Consider the following 26,748-nt stretch of genomic DNA (forward strand, 5'->3'; position numbering starts at 1 on the left):
AAGCTGTATTAAAGGGTTGCAGCATTTAGAAAGGTTGAGAACCATTGGCCTAAACAATTCTGGTGAATGTCCCTTAGGGTTGGGTCTGGAATACTTAGGCTCTTCTATTGTTTTCTGGTTATTTGGTAGTTTAAGATAGTGGAAAGCAATCTAGAAGGTCTCTAAGCTCTAAGCCACACAAATGAGGCACTTATAAACATATTGAGGGGACTGGAGAGATGGCTCAGTGGTTAAGAGCACCAACTGCTCTTCCAGAGGTTCTGAGTTCAATTCCCAGCAACCACATGGTGGCTCACAACCATCTGTAAATGGGATCTGATGCCCTCTTCTGGTGTGTCTGAAGACAGCTACAGTGTACTCAAATAAATAAAAGAATAAATAAATCTTTAAAAAAAATAAACATGTTGAGGTTGCCTTGAGAAAAACAAAAGTGAGATTTGTGTCACAAATCTATCTCCTGCTGCTGGTCATCATTTGAGCCTTTACTTTTTCCTTTAATTAAGCCTGAGCTACTCCCTTTCATTTTTGTCCAGTGACTTTCACTGGCCAGTATGATCCCATTCCCAGGCAGCCCTGACACACACATTTCAGAGGGAGGCTGACAGGCCTCAGGTCCACAGAGCCCTCCTCATACTTCAAACCTGCATTGTCTCAAGCAAAGAATGAAGGGACGCGGGTTGTTGGCAATGGGAGAAAGGAAAGTTATGGAGGGAAGGGCAGCATTTCTCATCTCTGTAGAGTCCTTCAAGGTTGTGCTGTCCAGAGAGGGAGGACTCATGGACTGAGAACAGCTGGACTGCCATGTCTTCTCACAGGACTGTCCCCAGCAATCGAGGCCAGTCAAGCTTTTGAGATTCTGTTCTCAGCATTCTCTAGTTTGATTTCTGCTGTTGTAAAGACAAACCAAAACAAAACAAAACTCACTCTGACCAAAAGCAATGCGGGGAAGAAAAGGATTTAGGTGCTGTACACTTCCAAGTCACAGTCTGTCTCTGAGGGAAGTGTTAGGGTAGAGACTCAGGTAGGAGCCTAAAGCATGGAGGAATATCATTGCTGGTTCTGTCACACTCATGCTCAGTTAACATTCTTTTACATCCCGGGAGCATCTGCCTAGGAATGGTACCACTCATCACGGGCCCTCCTGCATCAGTTAATAATCAAGACAATCCTCACAGACCAATCTGGCAAATCTGATCTAGGCAATTCCTCAGCCCAGCATTTCCTCTCCGATGACTGACACTAGGCTATCAAACTGACAATTAGATCTAAGGAGGACAGTAATTTCATCCTGGCTTCTCCTTTGGATCAAAGCAAAATGCCCACTAATGAGAAGAGGGGTGTCTCACACTTCCTCAGCCAGTTTAAGATGAACACAGCATTATAATCCCACTAAAGATCTCACATGGCTCCGTAATATGGAGGCAAAAGACCCCAAATGTTAAGTATCTCTGCGACACTCAAGTTCCCCTCTGAAAGGTTGCCAGGGACCTTCTGTACCTACATGCTGTCAAGTAACAGGGTGTCTAAGGTACTTGCCCATACTGCTAGGGCAGGTAATCCTGAGGCTGTGGGTGCTAAACAAGGGCGCTTCAGGATCTAGGAACAGGGCTTGGATAACAGATATGATGCCACAAGACAGAGGTACAGTGGACTTACACATTCATCCTCACTTGCCACTCTGTCCCAAGTTCCACTAACCAACATCCCATCCAGGGGCAACCTGGTCAAGTGATGTGAAAATGAGAGAGCAGAGCATCCTCTCCTCTATGGTGTGACTGCCAAGCTTCTGCTAGCTCTTGGCGGGAAGATGGTGAACACAGATTATCATATTGATAGGCCAAGGGAGGCAACCTGGACAAGCAACTAGAAGCTGTCCAGACTGGGTAATCACTGAATTACAGGAGACGATGGGTCCTCATGCACACTTCATAAACACAGGGACTGAGTTGGCCTAAGCATTCTTGGTAGGATCAAGAGGGTGGTAGTGGAGCCCTGACCTCAGCCAAGGATGAGAGCTGGCTGCTCTTGCCTGGTTGCTTTGCTGTCCTGGCGATGATGAGATCCAGGGAAGGGCGGGATGAACAGAGGTAGAGGGAATATGGCTAGGGAAAGTGTCTACAGGCAGAGTCTCCAAACAGCTATGTCCTGGTGATACAGGAGAAGTATGCCCTTCACAGCAGCCAGGAGCACTGTGGTCAGGAGATGGTGGCTCTGTCATCAGTGTGCCTGGGCAGGTGGTACTCAGCACTAAGAGGTCAGTTTCTCTGGGTCACCTGTTGTGGAGACTCTGTGCACTATAGGATGATCAGACTATCTCTGTAGCACTGCATCCTTGGCTGTAACACCGTCCCAGCCTCTCCAGGATATCCCCTAGCTGAGAGTCAGATGTATAAAGGAGTGCTCTGCTTTTCCAGCCCTCGTAAGCGAGCAACAATCCAAGGAAGGGGTTGGGTTGGGGGAGCAGAAAGGACAGAAATTCAGGTGTGTGGAGAAAGAAGGAAGGTTTGTTCCCTCGGCATTCACTTTATCTCTCTTTTAGAACCATAAGCTATGCGGATGTTCCTACTCAGGAAGCAGAGCCATAGTCTGAGAGCAAATCACCCCTGTTATGGTGTTGAAAGACACCTTGAATTTTATGAGGCACGGAATAGAGCCCAGCCCTAAGTTTGGCAATATCTACAGTTGTGATTAACAGAGAAAGAATAGGTAAGCCCTGGGGAGGGATGACACTCAGCTCTGGATCACTCAGAGAAAAGTGACAAGAGTTACATGGTAGCTTGGGAGTGAACGGCCACACTATTCTCATGTCTGCTTCATAAACACAGGTACAAAAGGCATGCCTCTCTCCAGGCTCACCCTTGACAGCAGACCCCAGATCTCAGCACACAGCTTACACCTGCTAACAGGGCCGCCCTCGGCAGGTAAAATTCACCAATTCCTGACCATCTTCGTTGCTACTCAGTGTACATCCTGGAAGGAGCTCTCAAAGTCACCTTCCCACTTTCCAGAAAAGGGAGGCCCTGCCAGTAAGCATGCTACCGCTTCCTGGCCAACGGTCTCCATGCTCCCAGAGAGACCAGCACAGGGTAGACCATGAGGTAAGGGAGAAGCCCTTTTCCAAGTAAAGCCACACGAGAACTTTGTTTCTTGCCACAGTCAAGTTGTCTTTCTGCTATACCTCTTGGTTATACCTTGGTGTGTACGGCCAGGATACAATGCCTAAGGGCAGTGACAGCAAGAGAGCTTAGTGCTGGGGCTGCACCGTGGAGACACAGATTCGCTGGGAAGCTGTCTATCCCCTCAGTCTAGGCAAGTCCAAGAAGAAGACCAAGGGAGGGGCCTAGACAAGGGACCTATACTGGAACACTGAGTATCTGGGGACTCCCGGAGCACAAAGTGCAAGACAGGACGATGGGATATTTTAGATCTAGAAACTATGCTAAGTCTTACTTAGGGAGTAGAGCTAACACCCAGGACTGAAGCATTGCTGGTAATTCGCACATACCTGAGTGTGTTGGCCTAGTGTTTGGTGGTGATGTGGGAGAGTTGGACCACATCTGCTAACGAGTGGCTGCTACCCACAACCATTATATTAAGGCAAAGACCCTGTGAGGCCCTATAGTAACTGCTGCAACGAGATTTTCCTCATCTGCTTTCTTTGAGCTCAGGACTTTGGATTTGTTCTCTCTTTTGAGATCTGAACTGTCCTTGCATAATGAACCATACTGTCAGGGATGGAAGTCGTAGATACAAGCCATGGACAAGCCCCAGAAAGCCATGGTGGTGTATAAAGATATAAACCAAGCAGGCCCAGAGGAGCTGGTGGGCAAAACTGGGAACCGGGAGAGACTGAGGAAGGCAGCAAGAGAAAATGAGGAAGTTGACAGGAAGTAGGACTGTTAGGCCAAATCCTGTCTGCCACCATTGTCCCAGTCTGGACTTCAGCTCTGAGTTGGATATAGCACAAACACAGGCCCTTCCTGTTCCCTGTTGTGCTTACCTCTGTCCCCAAGAACCACCAAGCCATTAGGCTCCCTGGGCAAGCATGATGCTGCCCTGTTGAGAGCTGTCCCAGCCATAGCTACCACTCCACACTACCCATTACAATGGTTCTACCCCACACTCACAACAGCCTCTCCTAAGGCAGGCCTCCCTTGGGAAGTGACCAGGCATCTCTGGTTACTAATAAAGGACATTCCACAAAGTATGCCTCCCCTGCTACTCAGAAAAAGATGGAAGAGGAAAACTAGGTACCTCCTATGTCCTACACTGACATTAAGAAGCAAGGTAAGGTGGTGATGGGATAGAGGGTTTGCAGAGGGGAAACTGGGAAAGGGGATAACATTTGAAATGCAAATGAATAAAATATCCAACTAAAAAAAAAACTAAACTTGACTAAATGCACTATTTCCATGTCTCTTGCTAAAAGTCACCAGAATTTATGTACAGGTTACAAAACAGGTGGAGAACATGATGTCCCAGCAGCCCATGGCCTCCCAAGTTTGATTATGGCTTAGCCATGCATCACATTGTTTTATGAGGAGAGGCAAGAGGTTGAGGGCAAGAGATTGAAAGTTCTAAGGAGTGCAAACTGAGGCACCTCACTGGACGGCTTGTGGCACCCCACATACCCCGTTCACCTAAGGAGGCACACATCCCACTGTCCCCTCCAGCTGGTTCACATGGGAGAACTGCAGACACATCTGCTAATGTACGAAGACATTACTTATCCCTGGACCAACTCCAGGACCAGATCCAAGTAAAGCTCTCTATATAATGTAGTGCTGCCTGAATGAAGCCAGACACACAAGAGAAGGCTTGGGCGTGAAGGCCAAGGCTAGCAAAACTAATCAGGGCTAATGGCCAGTAATCAGGCTACAGAGACTTTCATAGATGAAAGACCTGAGCAAGCTGTTGGCGGGATTTATGTCACTTTTCTGGCTGGATACTGAGTCTACGTGAGAAGTCACTGAACCGTATGCATACAATGTGTGCAGCAATGTGCACACTTTTCCGGGTTAACCTTCAACCCAAATCCCTGACACCTCTGTGTCACAGTGAGCTGACAGGTGGGCTATCCTGCTCTCTAGCCCTTGCCATACCCTGTCTGGGTTTGTAGCTCCAGAATGGAGCCCAGGGTCATGCCAGATGGCCCAGGCCCATATACTTACCGGCTGCAGCCCGTCTTCCTGTCTCTGGCTCTGGTTGGGGCGGTTGATGAAGGAACGTGTGGAGACTTTGTAGTGGTTCAGTAGGCATACAACGACCACTACCATCACCGTCACCACCACGACAATGATGAGGACCTGTGCAAATTCCAGCTCCGCTGCAAAGAAGAAGAAGTATTGTGAGCAATTGCCTGTGTGATTTTTCTGACTAAGGTTTCAGCAGCTGCAGGCAGTCATGACCCCTCCCAGACATTGGTGAGGGAGACAGAAGCTATGCCTACACTTTGGAGAAGAAGAAAATGCAGTCATAAAACTGGTGCGTGGCTGGGCCCGGGGTGATGCTTGAACTCTGCCTGCAGATGCCGTAGGTCACTTGCAGGGCTCTGGTATTATAACTTTTTGGACAAAGGAAGATTCTGGGAGTGCCCTGTCTCACAGATCTCTGTTGCTCAGCTTGGTGAAGTTTGAAGACCTGGTTTTCAACCTGAAGGCCTTAAGAAAATGTTTTGCTGGCTTTACCAGACAGCCAGGGTTTTGGCTATAACTTTCCTCACTGACACAGTGGAGTTCAAGGTCAGCCCTATGAGCTCACCACAGGCAGCTGTTAAATTGGCACCTGTTCATGTTGGGCCAACCACAGGACAGCTCAGACTGTCTCTTCAATTCCCTTCCTGTCAGGCAACACCCACCATCTCTCCACTCCAGCAGAGTTGAGAAAGTCTCTCAGGACTGAGGCTGCCCCTACTACCACACCTACATAACCTCTCCAGAAAATGAACTCATCTCTCTGGTTGAGCCAAGTTTCTCAGAGTGCAACTGTGCATTAAGGAGAAAATAAATACCAAGAGGCCAGCTTTAGACCCCAGTCCTGGGAGGATACGCCTTTGTAAATGACTTAGAAAGCACATCCCCATCCTGCAGGCTCAGTGTCTGAGTGGTAAGGTTCCCAGTTCCAGCGCTAACATTACAAATGAGTTTCGCCTGTTATTAATGCATGTCTGGAGTCCCTCCCTGATTCAGCATTTCTGCCACGATACTGAGCTGAGTGTACAGTCAGTGTTTCTCATGACACTATGATCATAAGTCTGCTGTGGCTTACATTGCATTCTCAGTGTCTAGCATGTGGTGGTGCCCAGCAGGTAGTTAAATGACTTCAACAGGAAAAGGAAGAACAAAGACTGACTCAGGAACATACTCAGGCCTAGAGGAAGTGCTCATGTCCATGACTCTGAGGGGGCCTTCCCTGAGGACAGCAATTACTGGCAAGACAGATCTCCACTGGCTTCAGGGGACAGTAAGAGAACCTGTAGGGCTCTGGGAATCTTTGCCATCCATCTAGTCAAAAATCCAAAGACAGACACCTATGTACACAGCATGAAGAAGGCAGGGAAGTTCATTCTGTGCAGGCCAAAGTGAGCTTAGAAATGAAGATGGAATCTTAAATTTGACCAACTTCGTATTTTACAAAGAAACAACAGAGTGGTCACAAACTGCTCTTCAGGTTAAAGCAGGACCTCACATTTACCAGTGTTTCCTTTTGTCAAAAGATCATGTTGTTTAACAGACTCAGAGCAGAAAGAAAGGGATTACAGCCATAAGACAGCCATGAGGACCTCTGGTTAACCCTTCACTTGACTGTTCTTTCTACATTACGTTTTCCTGAACATGAAAGGTTATGAAGATCAAGTTGTATTTTCTGTGGCTATGTGCCTGTGAGTACAGGTGCCTGTAGCTGTCAGAAGAGGGCACCAGATACCCTGCAGCTGGATCTACAGATGGTTGTAAGCTATACAACTTGGGTGCCAAGAACTGCCCTTTGGTCCTCTGCAAGAACATGTGCTCCTAATGGATGAGCCATCTCTCCAGCCCCTTGCGACTTACACCAATTTAATAGGCAAACCTGTGCACATGCCAGGAAAGATGACCAAACCAGGTACAAACCCACTCAACACTGAAGAGGACAAGGCAGGAAGATGCTGAGTTGAGGCCAGCCTCTACGACTATGGTTAGACCCTGTATAAATCAAGCATAAATAAGTACCTTATCTTCTATTTATTTATTCTTATTTTATATTGCATCTCCTCCAATTGATGGCAATTTCTGATCCTTTTCTGGAGCTCTGGTAATTTATGCTTCCCTTTCTTATAATTAATTTGCATTAGTCTATTTGTAGTTTTTTCATAAACTTCTGATGCATTTATGAGAAATATTTATACTTTATAGCTACAAGATTTTGTTTCATGTGTTACAAACTCTTATTTCTGTAAATTCTTCTGTGAGTTTCTCTACAGATGATCTTTTTATGGTATCAACGGTCCCTACTCACCTCTCTGTGGCTAATATTCCCCAAACTTTTTTTTCCCTTGAAGAACTTTTACTTTGTTCTTCCATGTTTAGATCTTTATTTACATTGCATTTTATACTTTGGGTCCAAGACAGCACAGGGAGTTCTGAATGAAGTGATCTAATAACCCATTACTTCAAATTCCAAGCAAGGGTGTATAAGATCTCCACTGTGTAAACAGTACAGAGCATTGCTCCCTTTGAAAGAGTCCCACTTTCTTCCTTTTCATGAGAACTGATGTTTCTTAGCCTCCATCCCAAGCTCTCCTGTAAAGCTGCCTCATACACTCACGGGAGCTGCCCTGCCCTTGCTGAGCTGTCTGCAACTGCACAGCTTGCCCTGAGGTTTCAAACATGAGCTCAGAGCCCTGGCAGGGATGTCTAAGGCACCAACGCTTCCCAGCAACATCAGGAGTCCACAGGTACCAGAGCATCAGGAAACTAAGACATATGTGGTAGGATGGGGTTTTGAAGCATAAATAGGATCCCTGGAGGTGGACTAAGGCAATCACCCTAACAGTAATACCCAGGGGCAACCTGGGGCAACAGGAGACTGATAAGAATCTGAGCCACTCAGCCCAGGCATGAGAGACAGCTCTTCTAGCAGACAAAAATGAAATCCAGGGTGCCCGGTCCCTAAGGTCAGAATCTTAACAAGTCCTGGCTAGCAGCAAGGACATGTCAGGATCCCTACACTGCTTCTTAAAGCCCCACCCAATTTACATCAGGGTCTCTAGGTGTAGGACCCATAGCACAACACTATAGGTACAGGGCTAGGGTGGGAGAGATGGCTCAACAAAAGCCCAACTATCTGAGTTTGATCCCTGGAGGAGAGAAATGACTCCTCAAAGTTGTCTTCTGACCTCCATATGTCTGTCGTGGCATGTACATGCTGATACAGACACCCCTGTCATACATATGCATGCATGAGATAACATCAAATTAAAATATTTTAAAGTCTACCTACTCTTTGAAGTTGGGGCGAAACAGTCAACGAGAACAGATCATTTTCTCATTTAAGTTGCAAGAGATAGAAAAGTAAAACTGGGAAAATAGGAAGAATAAAAATATCCAGCACTAGGGGATTCTCAAAGTGAAAACCATTAAACAGGGGGTGGTCCCCACGGATGAGGGAAGCTCAGGGTCCTGCTCTGTGGAAAACTGACTCTCGTTGCCCTCCGCACCTCCCTTCCCCATTCCCCAGAAGTCAGGCATGCCACTTATTTTAAACAGAAGCCTCTGTCCCAAATCTCACAGCTTTTCTTTATGTGGTGGGGGACAGGGAGGGGACAATGGAAGGGAGCCCGGCAAGCACGCCACCAGATGTTTTGCTTTTGCTTTTGAGGGGTCGGTTAGGAATAGGACACCGAGAAGAGAATAAATTATGAAAGAAATATTGAGATGGGAATACTTTCTAAGCCCACAGGAACAGCAGCATTCTGAAAGGTAATAGGATGCTTTTGAGGGCTGCCAATGTTTCCTGTGTTCTGAGCACGGCCCGCTGGTCAGGTCTCCCTTGGTTTCAATACGAATATCAACAGAAGTAAGGCACACAAGTGAAGGACTGGAGGTTAAACCCATTTTCCAAGCTCCTGTTCCTTTTTCGGGACTGTAGTTCAAGGTGTAGTGCATGAGTCATTGCCACCCAAACACCAGAAATTTAATAATAAATTCAAAGCTTACAGGAAGGGATTACAGCGCTTCGCTTTGTTATGGTAAAAACAGTGCCAATGACGATAGTGATGACAGCATCTCTGTGTAGCAACATCTCCAAGAAACTCTAAGCCGTACAGAGGGGGACTGCGGGAACAGGTCAGAGCCATACAGAGGGGGACAGCAGGAACAAGTCTGAGCCATACAGAGGGGGACAGCGGGAACAGGTCTGTGTGGAGCAGGCTGATCTGTTCCTTGGTCCAATGGGGCCCTGGACTGAATCATACTGGAGGCATGAATGTCTGGACTATTTTTAATGAACTCTGGGGAGATGTGTTTGTACTACCCTTGGGTTCCTAATATAACACTCACTTCTATTTGTGGGATGGCTAGCACCATCTTCCATTCAGCCTTCCTTCCATGAATACATCCTCATCGGCCAAAGTCAAGGTTTCAAAATGTTTAATTAGTTCTAAGTTCCAGATGTGTGATATGTTCCCTCACAGACAGCCTATAATGGAAGAACACAGCGTGGGCTCTGTGGTGAGCCCTTCCTTTCACCGGCAAAACAGACACCCGGGCAGCGTGTGGGAAAGTGGCCATGAAAAACACTTATGTCATTTGCCACTCCTCACAGATCTCTGAGGGATTCCACTCCCAACCTTACCAATGGCAGCCTCTCCAGTTCACTCCCACTTACTGCTCAATCTGAGAACTCAGAGCCTGGAAGATGACCAGTCTGCCACAAGATCCCCCCATGCCCACCCCAGGCAGCCCCTTCCCAGCATACCCTTCAAGTCCCTGCTACTTCTGGAGGCACAGAGACCAACCTTCTCCCAGTGGACTGGTCTTGTTTGGTTTCTGCACAATGAACTTGTGTCTGCACTTCCTTCCCATGTCTGTTCTGCTCAGCAGAAACAGGTGTAGAGATAAGATGACAGCCACAGAGGCGAGTGACTATTAATGTTTCCAGGACACCTGTAGATGTCTGAATGCTCCTATAGTCTGTAAATTCTTTCCCAAATCCTAGACCCAAACAGCACTGGTAGCAGAAAGGTGGATGGAGCAGGAATTGGAATCTATTTAGCCTACAATTGCCTTGAGCTCGTGAACTGTTAGTACAAAAATACTCTTGGCGATTTTAATAGTTGAATGAAAATTCACTTATTAAACACCACAGCTGAGAATCGATATTCAGCTTCTGGGACAAAAAATGACTTTACAGCCAAAAGTTCAGGCAGCCAAAAACAAGGGCTATAGCTTATGATTAGATCGTATTTTTAAAATTTCATTTTCCTTTGTGGTCAGTTGGTTATGCCAATTTGTCTTTTAATGACAACAACAAAAGGGAGAAATTAAAGATAGAACTACAAAGACAGCCAAGTTTTTGTAACTGTTGGCTGTATTTTCCATTATAAATTCTCCTCTGACCCACTGATAACAGGCTCCTGACCTTTACGTCGCTTCCTATAAGCATGGACCCCATTCCGTACTGACACTCCTTTTTAAGGTTTTTCTTCTGAGCTTCTCTCATAGACTAAGCCCTGGACTATATAGCCTGTCTGTCCATAGCACACAGATGTGAAGGGGTTGCGTATTACATACAAGGTGAGCAGGCCCAAGGCAGGGACTTCAGTTTCCTAATTTGTTTGTACACTATCTGGCATGGAACCATATTCTGGCAAACATTCACCAACAACTTTAATAATGTTAACATTTTGCCCAAGATTTCCATATTTTGTACCCAAGTACCCAGCACAGATTGTCACCAGAAAAGAAGGCTGATGGTTGCTCTAAGGTATCTGCTTATATCATCCTACTATATCCCTATATGTATACAAGGCAGTTTGTATAATAAGACTGGAAGTGGTACCCTATGATCCATCAGTGGAGAGGATAACAAGAGGACACCTTCAGTCCCAACCAAGCGCCTGCCATGGCACGGGTAGGCTGAGAGCAGAAGCCAGAGATTAGAGTAATAAATCCCCAGAGTACAGACTCTGCAAGTCTGTCCAGCTCAGGTAGCATCGAAGGCCAAAGCTGCCATCCAGTAGGGCCGCTTTCTCCACATACGTCACAATCTAGAATATCCTGATATCTTTATGAAAAAAAAAAACCACCCCATGTTGCAATCAAAGATAGGTGACAAATTTTTCTTAAAAACAAAAACAAAACAAAGCAACAGAGGAGTAAGAATATAAGCATTAGAAACCTTTAAAAAAAATCCATCCCCTGCTTTGCTATAAATGGGAACTGAAAGTGCATAGAATCATATACCTCCCCTTATAGGAGTCATTTAAAATCCACCCTCACATCACCTCCACATTATTAATTAGGAAAGTATCAGAAGACATACAGCTGCACACAGAGCTGTCATATTCATGGTTTCAAGCTTGGCTCCTAAGTGCTTGCTAGCTGGCAGTCTGTCTGCCTTTCACTCTCTAGCTTCCATCACTCCTAGAGTCCATTTCTGTTTCCCATTATCTCCTATTACCCTGATAACCCAAAAACCTAGTCAACAATCCGATCGCATTAAAAGAGATACTTTTTTTCTTTTCTTCCAAATGTTAATTGCAACAACTTGGGGGGGGGAACCACTGTCAGTCAGAAAGGGAAATTTTTTAGGGCATATGAAGGGGGTGAATATATATAAAACACATATGACACATATAAATTTATTTGTATTTACATGTCTCCATCCCCTGAGAGTAACAAGATAATTGCAAACCAAAAAAGATAGAAAAGATAGAAAAATCTCCCTTAAGATCCTCACCTGACAGAGCCAACGGACTTCTCTGAGGCAAAAGAAACTTTTTTTTTATTGAGGCAGGGACTTCTGTATCCCAGGTTGGCCTCCAACTCACTCAACTCACCATATAGCTGAGGAAAATCTTGAACTGATCCTCCTGCCTCCACCTCTCAATTTCATGGGATGTGCCACTATTGCCAGGTTTGAGGGAAAAAAAAAGTCCTGTGAAGGACTTAACTGCTCTGCTGAGCTCTGCTCAGACCAAACTCTAAGGGAAAACACACACACACACACACACACACACACACACACACACACACACACACACAAACATACAGCAAGCCCCAAAGACGCTGCATCACCCGAAGCTACCCTTTGCAAATGTACCTTTTTTAAAGAACAGGTCTTTAAATTGAACCTCCTTCAGTGTGCTGTTGTTCAGCTGGTCGATGGACATAATCAAGTCCTTTGCAAGGGGGACTCCAACTGTGACACAGCCCACCCAGCTCAAACCATCCTTCAAAGTCAGCCAGTCTCTTCTCCAGGCAGCTGAGAGCTGTAGTTATAGCTGGTGTGTGTGTGTGTGTGTGTGTGTGTGTGTGTGTGTGTGTGTGTGTGTGTGTGTGTGTGTGTGTGTGTGTGTGTGTGTGAGAGAGAGAGAGAGAGAGAGAGAGAGAGAGAGAATGAATGTGTGTGTGTATGTGGTGGAGGGAGTTCTTATGTCTCTTTCTATTCTATCAGCAGGGGCCCAGCCCAGGTGCTAGACTCAAATGCTGTGGCTCTGACCACAGACTATGACTACCAATTATCAACTGCCATCAACAGAAATCAGGAGGTCTGTGGCAGGAAGCTGGCAATGTCACAGACAGTAAGCCCGAGAGTCTCCAATCCCAAGAGCACTCAGTGCTGTTGACGACAACATATATCAGTGATTAGTCTGCATTTCTCAGCGTTTGGTCACACACCCAGACAGGTCACATCCAGACATGTCACATCCCAACCTGTGACACACACACACACACACACACACACACACACAGAGGCAAGCAGAATGCAGCTAGACAATTCACCTTATTCAAGTACATTCACTAATTTTTTTTTTATAACAGGCAAACGGGCAAACCAAACTCAGAAGAAAGAAGGATCTGAAATCTCTCAACATACTATCTTTTTCTTTACTCTCTGCTGCAAGTTTTCAGAGTTGAGGACATAACAATGTGAGCTTACCGAGGTATCAGGGCAAGCAGCAACATCAGCCTTGGGTATCCAGCTGCCAGCACCCAACACATCTCTCCTTCTGGAGGCCAGACCACAGCTATCTTTCTAGATCCTCCTCCCCACAAAGTCCCCAACAGCTTACACCAGCTCTCTCAGCATTGACAGCTGGCAATACCTCACCACAGCAAGAACTACTCATAGTCTCGGATTCCTATTCTCTCGTATCAAAGCTCTCATGGCGGAGCAGCACAAATACAGCAGAGAAAGACGCCGTTAAAACCAGGACTCTCGATTTTACTATGCAGTTTTAGTTCAAGCGGTTCTGAAATTACAGAAAAATAACCCCAAGTGATACAAAGGAGCCATTCAGACAGGAAAAGCGCAGACCCATCTCAGGAGGGCTCTTCCTTTTGTACAAGAAACTCTTTTCTCTTGAGGTCTAGACAGTGGTTTTCAAACGTCCTTAAAGCCTTTCTTATGCATCCTGATGTCTCGAGGCTGTGTGGAGAGGCTTTGTGGATGGCTGCCTGCCTGTTACAGTTTTCAGAAGGAAAAAACAAATCACCTGGCAGCCACAGTGAAAACGGACCAGTGCCATGGTCACACTGCAAATAACCCCAGCCGAAGGCACTGCACTCTGCCGAGAATAGCTTTTGTTTTTCCTTATTTAGGGTAAATAGGAATGACATGTGGGCCAGGACAACAGTGTTGGCTGTAGGAGTTGTCAAAGCAAAGCTAAAACTGTTGGTTACCACCAGAGTTAGAAATAAAGACAATTAAGGCCAGCAGCCAGTCCCTGCTGAGAGCCCAGGAATGTCACCTGGGGCATGACAGCAGGGTCCAGACACTTCGGACCTCTCTCTCTCTCTCTCTCTCTCTCTCTCTCTCTCTCTCTCTCTCTCTCTGTCTGTCTGTCTGTCTGTCTGTCTAATTATTGGAAGCAGGAAAGGAACAAGAGGGCCACCAAGATTTTGGGGATGTTTCACATAGCTCAAGGAAGCAGAAGGTTCAGCATGAAAATGGACGTGTGATCAGATGGTCGGACTCATCAAGGCAGCAGGATCGTTCTCCAGTCATTTCTAAATGAAAAACATAGCTCCCTTCCTTAGTGATTCTCAGGGTTATACTGCTGAGTGAACAGTGGAGGAGGGGGAGTTTCAAGTAGATTCAGTGAGTCCCCAGTTCATGGAATGATCTAGGAAAGCCAGCTGCAAGGAGAATTAGAAACTGCTTCCATATCAAGTCAGCTTCTCTGGCTTCTTGTCCCTAGAACCTACAATCTTTCTAGACTAGGGACAGCAGTTTCCAGTCAAAGGCGCTTGGCATGATGGTTCACTGTGACACTACTCTACACAGGAGAGAATAAGATTGCTTCCTACATCTCTTGTAATATTGGGGATTTGGCAAGTTTCATGGGATCTGAAACTCTGTTTTTTGCTATCAGATACATTTGCATTTTGAAATACTCATGAATAACCAACTTTGGAATGTACATTTTCAGAATGTTATAAACACTTCATGTATCTAGAAATCTGTGGGGCATTAGGGACACATGGCAGGTGGAATCTCCGTGAGTTGGAGGGCAGCCTGGTCTACATAGCAAGCTCCAGGCCAGCCAGGGCACAAGACCTTATCTCAAACAAAACAAAAACAAATAGAAAAAGGATCAGCATAGCTGTCCTTTTAATAGACACACATTTGTGTTGTCCAGTTGACTCTTACCACTGGGCATTTTGGTCACAGTAACCAATTTGAATTAAGTTCTGATCATTCTGTTTAAAATGAAGCTAAAAATTTTTGACCTTATAGATGAAACTTTATTTTAAGCTAGCTAAAATACACACACACACACACACACACACACACACACACACATTGCTGTCTTGTATTCCTGTGGGATAGACACTATAGACTGCTGTGCACAGTGTCTATAGAAACAGGCTGGCTCTGCAGTGTGCTTAGCACACAGCCTGGTTAATGTTACCCAGTGCCTCATCCAGCATTTGCTGAGGGACTGTGTTGGCTCCACAGGTGAAGTCCTTGGCTCTTGTTTTTTCTTCCTTAAACATACCTAAGGAAATTTCTCCTGAGAGAGAGTTCAGAAGTCAAATCATACAAACCATAATGGAGGGTGTAGCCCATGACAAACACCTCATTCTAGGTACAGTGTGTAAAGACTGGCCCTTTTCTTAAGTACATATCTTATTTTTTTGAGATTATAATATAATTACATCATTTTCTTCCCTTCCCTCACCCCAGAACTTACCATTTATCCCTCCTTACTTTACTAAAAATGTATAGCCTTTTTCATTAATTTTTGTTATATGTATAGTCATATACATACATATATGCATGTACATAAATATGTATGTATATATATGTGTATGACTATGTATATATATGTAGTCATATACATATGTACTACATATGTATAAATGTATATGGCTATACATATATATATACACACACATATACAGCCATATACATATATATTCTCAAATATATAAATACAACCTGCTCAGTCCATATAATGTTGCTTATATATGTATGATTTCAGGCTATTTGGTCCTGGATAACCAACTGGTGTGCTCTTCCCTTGGGAAGACTATTCCTCCCCCTCTCTGCATTCCTTAGCTGCTTGTAGCTCTCTGCATAGACTCAAGACCTCATGAGCTTTTCCTCACCCATGCTAGCATGTCCACTGATACTGCCCTTGTTCGGCTCATGTTTAGTTAGTTGTGTTGGTGAGAGTTTATGGGTATTGTTGACCTACTACATGCAATGTTTCTTTTTCCCTCAATTCAGAGGAACTGTCAGCACACAAAGCTGAAAGGCCTGGGAAAGACTAACGTGCTTGACAAAAGCGCACAAGTGTGTAGTGCAAAACAAACAAACAAACAAACAAACAAACAAACACCAATTGCAGCCACATGCTCTGCTACTGGGTCTCGGAACAACAGCTACAAAGCAAGTGGGCTGGAAGGCTTTATGGATACTCATTTTCTAATAAACTTTGAGATGATCTATGAGCCTTCGCCATGCACAGCGGAGGCTTGGGGCATGGCGCCAGGTGGGTTACCTCACATGGATGTTTCACAGGGCTTATTGGCAGCAATGAAGACACGTCAAAGCAGCACTAATGACCTCACCATAGCTTCCTTCAGTAACATAATCCATCTGACAATCATCTGTGAGGTGTTCGCAGCTCTCGAGAGGAAACATGAGGTCTTGACTATAATCCTATGTATAGATATGCCTTTCTGAGGCACTGAACTGTCTCAGGTTCCATTGGTAGGCCATTGTGTCTTAAAGAGCTGACTTTACACAGAAGACTGGCTTTCAAATATGGTCTGTATAGGACAAACTAAAGGAGCTAAAAGCTTCCGGGATTCCTGTAGCCAACAAAGACAGGGAGAAAGTAGATTAAGCAGTATAGCTTAATGGCTCGGGGGAGTAAATATCCCTGCTACCCAGGAGTATTTGTTTATATGACAGCATTTAGCATGTGACCTACCCAGCCTCTCATTATTTTCATCAAGGCTCCTTTGCCATCTCTGTTCTCTGCTCTACCCCACACACAAATTCTCACAGGTAAAGATCATTTGAAGAGGTACAAATACCTTTTCAGCATCTATGGAACAGGAAGCCAGCATGAATGAAAATCTAGAAACTTCCAAGCTCTGTACAGATTTTATCTTCACACCAACCCCACAAAGCATATTTTCCTGTTCCCAATTTGTTGGTGAGGGATCCAAGATTAAATGGATGGTAGAGGCACGAGTGGGTAGGAGAAGGACTATGGACTAGAAGCTTCCTATGCACCCATCATATTGCTTGGTGAGCAGTAAACCAAATATCATTCATCAACAAATGTAAAACTTCCTGAAGCTAACCAAAGGATACAGCAGATTGATAAGTGCTTGCTTTGATTTTTTTTACATCTTGATTGCCCATTTTAGACATTAAGAGATATATTAACTCATAAATTCATTTCCACAAGGCTCTTAGGACCATTTTCTGTTTCAAATGCTTGCAACCCCATTAAGAATCAATGGCCCTGACCATCATATTATATGTGCCTATTCTTTGGGGTTTTTTGACTATGTTGTAGTATTTTGATCTGAGATGAGTTGTTTCCACATAAAAGTTATGCCTTGGAATTTGGTCTTTATAAACTGAAACTATATTTTAAGAATTTGTAATGTTCAAAGGCCAAGGAATTAAGACTTTAAAGGAACATAAATACTATGTCCCTAAAGACACAAAACAGTAATAGTTTGATATTTGTAGGTATTAGCCTGTAGCATGGAAAATTTTACTAATGTATCCTTAATGCAAAAGAACACAATACAGAGAAGTCTTTATATAGAAATCTAAAGACTGCATATGAGTCCAACTAGCTCTATATTGGTATAAATGTTAATAAATGTAAAAGTGTGTGACTATATGTAACCAGCAGGCCAATGAGGTGGTTTAAAAGATTATTAAGTAGTCAAAATTAAACAGCTTTAAGATAATCTCTTAATAAGAAGCAAACTCCATGTATTAACAAAGTTTAGAGTTTACCTTACATATCATCTATGCAAACACAGCATTCTTTCCCTTCCAAGGAAAAAAATTAATCATGTTTATGGTGGTCTAGATTTGTATAATGCTCAAGACATTCCCTACTAAATGGGATAGACACCTTAGTGTATATTACTGTTGTACAATTACTTTTCCAGATAGTAGAAAACACAGATAGTTGAGTAGCTAAATTCAGGTATCACTTGTGTTTCCAGGCCTGTTACCTAACATTGTTAACTTGAGCTGGGTCCATTTTCTGACTGGGAATACTTCCTGCATATGGTGCTTGGGAGACTGAGATGCAAAAGCTCCACTAATCAGAACCTGGCCCCGAGATCTATAGCAGCTCCTGAAGCTCATCAGGAAATCAGAATCTCAGCCTGATTTTAACAAGGTCTTAGGCTGGGGCCAGTGAGATGGATCAGTGGGTATGGGTGCTTTCATGCAGGCCTGACTACCTGAGTTCACTCCCTAAATCCTACGAGGTAGCCTGGAAGAACTGGCTCCTAAGGAGGGATGTTCTCTGACCTCCATACTTAAAAACACATGGATAGATGGACAGATGGACAAACAGACAGATGGATGGACACACACACACACAAAATTTAAACAGATAAACATTAAAAAAAAAGAAAAAAGAAAATTACTTTAATTACAGACTGACTCATCAGTACACCAAAACTCAGGTCTGCTCCCTGAGGTGTGAGGAACTGTGTTCAGCAGAGTGAAGAAATGAGAACAGAATCCTGATCTCTCATTCTTCATGATAACTATTCCACGATGACTTTAAAGAACGGCAGTCAATGCGCAATTGTTTGAGTTCACATGGGTGTATGATCACAAGGCTGCCTTCCCAGCCTGAGGGAACTATCAGTATCATAGGGTGGGTGCTGGCTTTTCTCCCACCAACTGATGCTGTTTCTACTCACTAAAGCTTTGGGAGAACCAGCAGGCATTGACAGTGTGACAGGGTAACAAACAAAGAGCCTCGTGCTGAGATACGAGTTCTTTGTCTTTGAATCCAGACTTTTTAATTTTATTATTTGAGGTGTGCATTTCTACATGTGTGTATGTGCCCACGAGGACTCAAAGAGGCATCAGTTTCCCCCCTCCTCCCTAGAATGGAGTTACAAGTAGCTGTGAGTTGCCAGACAAGTGTGCTGGTAACTGGACTGGACTGAACTGTGGTCCTCTGGAAGAGTAGCAATTGCTCTTAACTGCAGAGCCATCTCTCCAGATCTCTACTTTTTTTTTCCTTTTTAAAAATAGTAAGTTTGTATTTATTATTTGAAATTTTCATTCATTTATACCTTGTATTTTGATAATACCCACATTGCCTCCTTCTAACTCCCCCTGGATGACTCCACCCCATAACACTCCCAAGTTTACATCCTTCTGTTGTTCTTGTTATTACTAACCCTCTGAATCTAATTAGTGCTGACCATATGGACTTGGGAATGGGGCCACTCACTGGGGCATGGGCCACCTACCAGTAGCCATACCCGGAAAGAAGAGTGACTTTTCTTTCTCTTAGCAACCATCAGCTGCCAAAACCTCCTCCACCAAGAGTGAGATCTCAAGGGCCCCTTCCCTCTTCGTGCTGGGATTTTTGACTGACTTGATCTTGTGCAGGTAACCACAGGAAGGGACTATGAGTTGCTGTGTGCAACAGACATGCCATGTAGAAGCATAAGGGAGGGGGGCACGTAACCTAAATATCATCAGTCATGGCTAACACCAAGACGGTGCTCATAAGGGGCCAACTGACATCTCAAAACTATTTGAGCTCCTGCAACTCAGCCATTTAATTCTTATAACTACTACCACATGAGTATCAGATGTTATCATCTTAAATACGAGTGAAGCAAGGCACAGGAAGGTGAAATATCTTGTACAAGTGGCACAGCTTGTAAGTGGCAACGATTCCAGCCGTATCATGTTACTAACCACATGATCATATAATTATAAATATAAGGGGTCCCAGTATGAACCCAGAGCCAAACCCCATTTCTAAAGAGGCTTTGATCTAGGAATATATCCTTTAAAGGGATCAAAGAATAAACTATTTCTCTAGGACAAGGGCTCTTGGGAAGGACAGGGCCCATTAACACCACCATTTAGAAAGTTGGTTTTATTAGTTTTTCTTCTGTTGCTGTGATAGAAGACCCTGACAAAAAGGAACTTGGGGGAGAAAGGGTTTATTCTGGCTTATGGTTCCAGAGGGGATGCAGACAGTCATGGTGGGAAAGGCATGGCAGAGGAACAAGAGGCCACCCTGGCAGTCAGGAAGCAGAGTAGTCACTTTTCATCCACACACAGGAATCAAAGAAAGAATGGGAGTGGAGCCTCAAGGGCTTTCTTCAGTCCTTCCTCTAAGTAAGGCACTTTCTATCTTAAAAGTTCCATAATGACCCCAAGGTGCACCACCAGCCAGGGACCATGTGCTCAAGCACAGGAGCCTAAAGGGAACATTTCAAATACAGACTGCAGCAAACATCTTCACATCTCATAGAAGATGCTCCTGATAGAATACAAAATTAAAATAAATAAATAAATAAATAAATAAATAAATAAAATGTTGATTAAAAATCAGTTTTCTAGAATAAAACCCACCCCCCTTTCCTTTGGTGGTATTTGTAACTTGTTATATTCACAACGATTTCTGACTCTAAGTTAGGGCTCAATGGAGCCTATTCCAACACTCAAAATAACAACGTTACCTAAGCGACTGTTCGAGTCCACCTGTTTAATGCAGTGGGAAGTACTGAGAACCAAAGACAATTTTTAAATCACTATGACACTAGTCAACTTTGTTTAATCTTTCTCCATAGCTGAAGAGGGATCAGCCTACAAAAACAGAAAAAAGCTTGGTGTAAACATAACTCCCTCCATGGCCGCAAGATAACATCCAGTCATAAAAAGTAAACACAAGCCAAGCTGGCTAGGGGAGCATGCGCACTGGGGCTATGTGGGGCGCAAAGAGGAGTATGGCCCTGTGTTATAAGAGTTAGAAACCCTCTTTGCTGTCTAGATCTTTCTTTCTCTCTCCCTTCAAGACTCCATTATGGCTGTTTATGATATATGATATGGTATGATATGATATATGGTATGCTATCTCTTTCAATGTTCTATAAATCACATCTCCCTCTCCCAGTAAAGCTCATTTTTGGATCTGAAGTTCCCTCCTCCCCTTCCAGACTGCCATCATGTAACAAAGGTCTTCCAAATGTTACATTGTGTGAATTCCTTGCTACAAACCTGTAGTTTTGTTTTGTTTCTTAACACTATTACATATAACAGGTTTGACATGCTAGACTTTTTAAATAATGCCATTTTTCATAGGTAAGTGCACTATTAAAAGTTAAATTTCAACACAACCTCTAATATTCTAAAATACCTGAAGTTTCTTTTGCCAATTTAGAAATATTTACTAGACATTAGTTGGTTTCAATTTTGTAAGGAAAATATTCATTCAACTATATAACACAGTGTTAAAAACCGAACATAGAAAGTAGACAAATTCACTAACAAGAATAGACTTAAAGCTCCACAGACCTATTATCTAGAAAACACACACAATCGGAAAAAAAATTGAAAAGGAAACTAAATAAAGTCTCTGAAATTTGTCTAAAGCAATTCAGCAGATTAACAAACATTTACTAAAATAAATCTACCACATTTTCATAAGAATAGTGGGGCCCTGAGGCACATGAGCCATACCCCTTCCCAATGTCAGCAGCACAGAGTTCACTCACAGTGGCTATGGACACAAAACAGTCTTACACTGCCCTCACACCTCCAGCCCTTGAGGGAGATGGTGGTACCGATTGAGACCAGGCAAACAGCTGGCCTTTGACACAGAGGTTAAGGAATAGGTGACTTGTCAAGAGGCCTGCCTTGCCCTGCCCTCTTCTTCCTTCCCAACTCCTAGGAAGGACTTCACCAAGCATAGCAGAATGAGAACATCAGGGACTCAACACCACCCAGCCTGGTTCATCAATCAGGTGGAAGTCCCATGTTAGGAGAGAGAGACAAGCTCAAAAAACACTGCCCATCTCTACCTTGTAAAGCAGGGTATGGGGTTGGAGGGGCTGGGGAGGAGTGTGATGTGGTAGGGGGTGTTCACTCAGAGAACTGGCCCAGGGTTCCTTTGTCACCTCTGAAGCAGTGACTGAAAAGATCTTGTACAGAGTAGAATCAGACAGCACCAGAGAGGGCTCCAGTGCCTAAGAAACAATTTACTTAGAAGAGAAAGAGGGAAAGGTCAAACTTCAAGATGATTCTGTTAAGAATAGAAACTTCAAGAAGTAGCTGTAACCTTGTAGCCAGTAAATTCTACCGAAAATAAAAGCAAAAGGTAAGGAAAGTTCTTCAGAGGTTAGACCACACCTCAAAGGCTAGCACAAAGATGGCTAGCCATCTGTAAGGGGGCTGGAATTTAATTGAGCAATTTATACCCTAGTATAGTGAAAACAAAGCAATCAGCTAACATAATTAGTAGAAATTATCAACTGGGTATAATACCAACTGTCTGTAAGGCAGACAGTGTAATAGGAATTCAGGGTAAAGAAATATGAAGGTATTCGCTAAAATGACTGTGGTCACTTGTGACTGTCTGAAGAGCCAATGGGAGAGATGTCACACGGCAAGGTAGGGTTGAGTCAAACAGTCCAGCCAAGTCCCAAAGTAAATGAGAGAGCTGCAGGTTCGGGGATGGGGGACTGGAATCAGTAGTTACTATAACATCATCAGAAAACATCCATGTCCAGTTTTCAACAAACTATAGGAGACAATACTTGGCATAGAGGCCAAGTAATCCTAGCATTTGGGAGGCAGAGAAAAGAGGCACATGAGTTTGAAACTAGCCTGGGCTACTGTGTTTCAGAAAAAAGATGGGGGAAGAACACGCAAAGAAAGAAACAAGGAAGCTTGACTCAAACAAGGCACAAAGCAGTCAATAGAAACTACATATTGTCTAAATGTCAACTCTTAGCAGAAAGACTCGATAGCACCCAGCACTATTATGCTTAAAAACCTAATGGAAATGGTAATTACAGCAATAAAGTGTGACAGTATAATATACATTATATTGATACGTGGTCATGTGCTGTTTAAGCTCATGGCAAGTGAACTCTGAAATCGAGGAGGTCCCTTCCTTGAAAACCCCAGGTCCTGGGTCAGGCTGTACCCCGGCTCTGTAAGGGCAGAGAGGAAACAGCCAACAGCTCAAGAGTAAAAACTTGTGTCAGTGAGAACAGCTATTAGGTAAGCCACTTCCAACAGAGGTTGTTGTTGTTATTCATCCTGTGATATAAGAGTGTCTCTATGACAGAATGCAGAGAAAGCCACAGCCAAACATTAGGCGGAGCTGGGGGACTTCTGTGGAAGAGGGGAGGAGATACTGAAGGAGCCAGAAAGGTCAAGGATACACGAAAACCTACAGAATCAGCTAACCTGGGCCCATAGGGGCTCACGGAGACTTAATCACCAACCAGAGAACATACATAGGATGGACCTAAGGCCTCAACACATGGGTAACAAACGCACAGCTTAGTCTTCATGTGGTACCCCTAATAGCAGGAGCAGGGGCTGTCTCCTACTCTGTTGCCTGCCTTTGAATCTTTTGCTCTTCCTTGGCTTTTGAAATAAAAGTGCAACTATCTGAAGGAAGGAGCTCTTACACCCACTGCCACCTCTGTTCCTTAAAATTTTTCCTGCATCCTGCTGCCTCTGTGTCCGTAAGACTCGATCGTTCCTATGAGACGACACAAGGATAAGGACAATCAAATGAGACCTGTCCTGCAGGGCAGGCTCAACTCAGTTCCTCAAAGAACTGAGACCCTCTCAGAGCACCCCAGTGCTAGGTGTTTGTGTGAGACAGGCTCACTGTGAAGCTCTCACTGGCTTAGAACTTACTACAAAGATCAGACTGGCTTTGAACTCACAATCTACCTGTGTCTGCTGCTGCCTCCCAAGAGATTAAGGCATGACTACCACACCCAGCTACCCTGGGTTTCTCTCTCTCTCTGTCTCTCTCTCTCTCTCTGTCTCTGTCTCTGTCTCTCTGTCTCTGTCTCTCTCCCTCCCTCCCTCCTTCCCTTCCCCCCTCCCTCTTCCCCTTCCTTCCCTCCTTCCTCCCCTTCCTTCCCCTTCCCCTTCCCCCTTTCTCCCTCCTTCCTTCCCTAACTGGTTTTGGTTTGTCAGCTCACTAAACAGTTTGCTTTCTCCAGGTTCTGCATAACTCTAGCTAGGTGTTGAAACCTTTTTGTACTTTACCTGGAGATACACTGTAACGACAAAGGACACATACACTTGTAGATCTACCATAACTGTTTTTCAGACAGCATCTCTCTATGCAGTCCTAGCTGGACAAGAGCTCAGTATGTAGACCAGGCTGGCTTTGACAAACTCAAGAGGTCTGCCTGACTCTGCCTCCTGGGTGCTAGTATTAAAGGCATGTACCACCACACCCAGCATCATTTATAAGGAATCCAGACCATTTTGATGTGAACTTGTCTAAAAGTTAGGTGCTTAAATATCTCATTCTGTGCATACAAATGTGTATGCACATATTTCAAAACTCTGAGGCTTTCCTTAAAATAAGACAACCACTATTGTATGACGGCATATTTGATGAGGAGGAGAAAGGTAAAATGTCATGGCTCAGATTCAAGAGTCCTTCTCAGTTTCTATTCTTTGTTAGGTATAGTTTCACCTTCTAAGTGGAAGAAATTAAAGTCTCAAGGAGTTTACCACACATGGTTTTAATTCAATCAGCTCACTTGCTGAATAGCATTAGGTAGCTTATGCATTAAGAAATATGTCTGGGGGCTGGAGAGATGGCTCAGTGGTTAAGAGCACTGACTGCTCTTCCAGAGGTCCTGAGTTCAATTCCCAGCAATCACATGGTGGCTTATAACCATCTGTAGTAGGATCTGATGCCTCCTTCTGGTGTGTCTGAAGATAGCTACAGTGCATTCATATATATAGAATAAATAAATCTTTAAAAAAAAAGATAAAGAAATATGTCTGATCTTCTGTACTTCTCTCTTGTCCCTTCCAATACAGGAAACTGAATAGAAACATGTAGCAGAGGGGGATGGGGAACTGGGGCAGCCACTAGAAAGTCCCAGACTCAGGGAAGTGAGAGGCTCCCAGGAGCCAATGGTGATGAGTTTAGCAGAAATACCCAACAGAGGGAGTTACAACCTGTAGAGACCACCTCCAGGCGATAGGCACAGCCCCCAGTTGAGGGATGGGGCTACCCACACATCTGAAAATTTTAAGCTCAGAAATGTTCCTGTCCAAAGGAAAGACAGGGACAAAAAAATGGAATAGAGACTGAAGGAAAGACCACCCATAGACTGCCCCACTTAGGGATTGATCCTATCTGCAGACACCAAACCCCGACACTATTGTTGATGCCAAGAACTACTTCCTGACAGGAGCCTGATATGACTGTTCCCTGAGAGGTTCTGCCAGAGCCTGACAAATAACGGATGCAGATACTTGTAGCCAACCATCGAACTAAGGCAATGGAAGAGCTAGGGGAAGGACTGAAGAAGCTGAAGGGGATTGAAATCCCATAAGAAGAACAATATCAACTAACTGGACTTCTGAGAGCTCCCAGGGACTAAACCACCAACAAAGAGTATACATGGAAGGAACCAGGACTCCAGATACATATGTAGCACAGGATGGCCTTATCTGACATCAATGGGAGGGGAGGGAGGCTTTATGCCTCAGTGCAGGGGTATGCTAGAGGGGTGAGGCACAGTGGGTGAGTGGGTGGAGGAGCACCCACATAGAGGCAAAGGGGAGGGGAGTGAGGGGAGATGGGATGGGGAGTTGGTGAAGGGGTAACTGGGAAGGGGAATGTCATTTGAAATGTAAACTAATAAGATGATTAATTTAAAAAAAGAAATACATCTGATCTTTTTCTTTATTGAAAGAAACCAGAGAGACCTGCTTCTTTTTTTTTTTTTTTTTTTTGAGACCTGCTTCTTTAACAGCCAAGTTCACTTACGAGAAATTTCATAATTAGCCATATTTCAGTTTTCCTGTTTGATTTGTTTCCCTGGCTTGATTGATGAGATTCGCCCCACCCCACCCCCACCCCACACCCCGCCACACAGGCTTAATATTCTACAATGTGTCTGCATATAATGTGATCTCCATATAGCTCCACACCGGTTTGTGTTAAGTAACAGATAGTTTGCTTGATGGAACAAGTGTGCTTACATTTGGAGAAAATCTGGGAAAGCAGTTGTCTGCACCAGTAAAAGCCATCACTATAATTAAATGCCTTAATTTTCCTAATGGGTTTGGGGAGGGTGGGGGAGAGGACCAAATGTGTACTAAAAGATAATCTCCTGGAAGAGGAAGTCTGGATGGAGGCTTAATCAAATCTGGGTCAGAAGTTACATTGCCAAAATCACTAATCATCAAAATCGCTCTCTTTCTCATTGATGCATTAGTTGAGTCTGGACATCCTTCACCTGGAGCAGGCTAGTAATCCCCCTGCCAAGGCATAATCTTCTTCATATTCCTCAGTATGAAAGGCTCTTAAAAGACCCCCTTTAAAAAAATTAAAGCTCATGAAATAAACTTAGAACAACAACAAGGAAAAATTCAGAACATGCTGTTATCACCAAAAATAGCCTAGGGGCTTCCAGTACTGGGCTAGAGAGAGATGGGAATGAATTTCTTCCTGATGCGGAATGAACTCCTGCTCTCCCTCCAGGAAAGCTGATGTGTTGGCTAGACAGGTAGACATTAGGTACTCGGGCTGTCTGGATGCTATGGAAACCAAGCGAGTGCATTTGGCCATGGGTAACGGGGTCAGACAAGCATGAGACTCATTCTTCTCCCAGCCAGGGAAGAGGCCTCGTCTGCATTTGCTTTTTGCAACAAGGTTGCCATATTTGTCAGTTCTGATATAAAACAAGTTCTCTTCTCATTATCTGGTATTTTAGCAAGTGGCGGAAGCAATGGATAAGGACAGTCTCTCTCTCTCTCTCTCTCTCTCTCTCTCTCTCTCTCTCTCTCTCT

At 44.2% G+C, this 26,748-nt stretch overlaps 1 protein-coding gene across 4 annotated transcripts in view; it reads right to left on the minus strand.

Annotated features, from left to right (window-relative positions):
* Ldlrad4 (low density lipoprotein receptor class A domain containing 4) overlaps positions 1–26,748 on the minus strand; it is a 305,502-nt gene that overhangs the window by 16,493 nt on the left and 262,261 nt on the right. For 3 of the 4 annotated variants that reach the window (XM_028774214.1, XM_028774215.1, XM_028774213.1), the window contains one exon: positions 5,172–5,326. In XM_028774214.1, coding sequence (XP_028630047.1) covers positions 5,172–5,326 — 155 coding nt within the window. Of the gene's footprint in view, positions 1–5,171; positions 5,327–12,300; positions 12,423–26,748 lie in introns of those variants that run through there. The other variant, XM_028774216.1, reaches the window with a different exon arrangement.

Source organism: Grammomys surdaster, unplaced genomic scaffold, assembly GCF_004785775.1.
Source record: "Grammomys surdaster isolate TR1022 unplaced genomic scaffold, NIH_TR_1.0 239, whole genome shotgun sequence".
NCBI lineage: Eukaryota > Metazoa > Chordata > Mammalia > Rodentia > Muridae > Grammomys > Grammomys surdaster.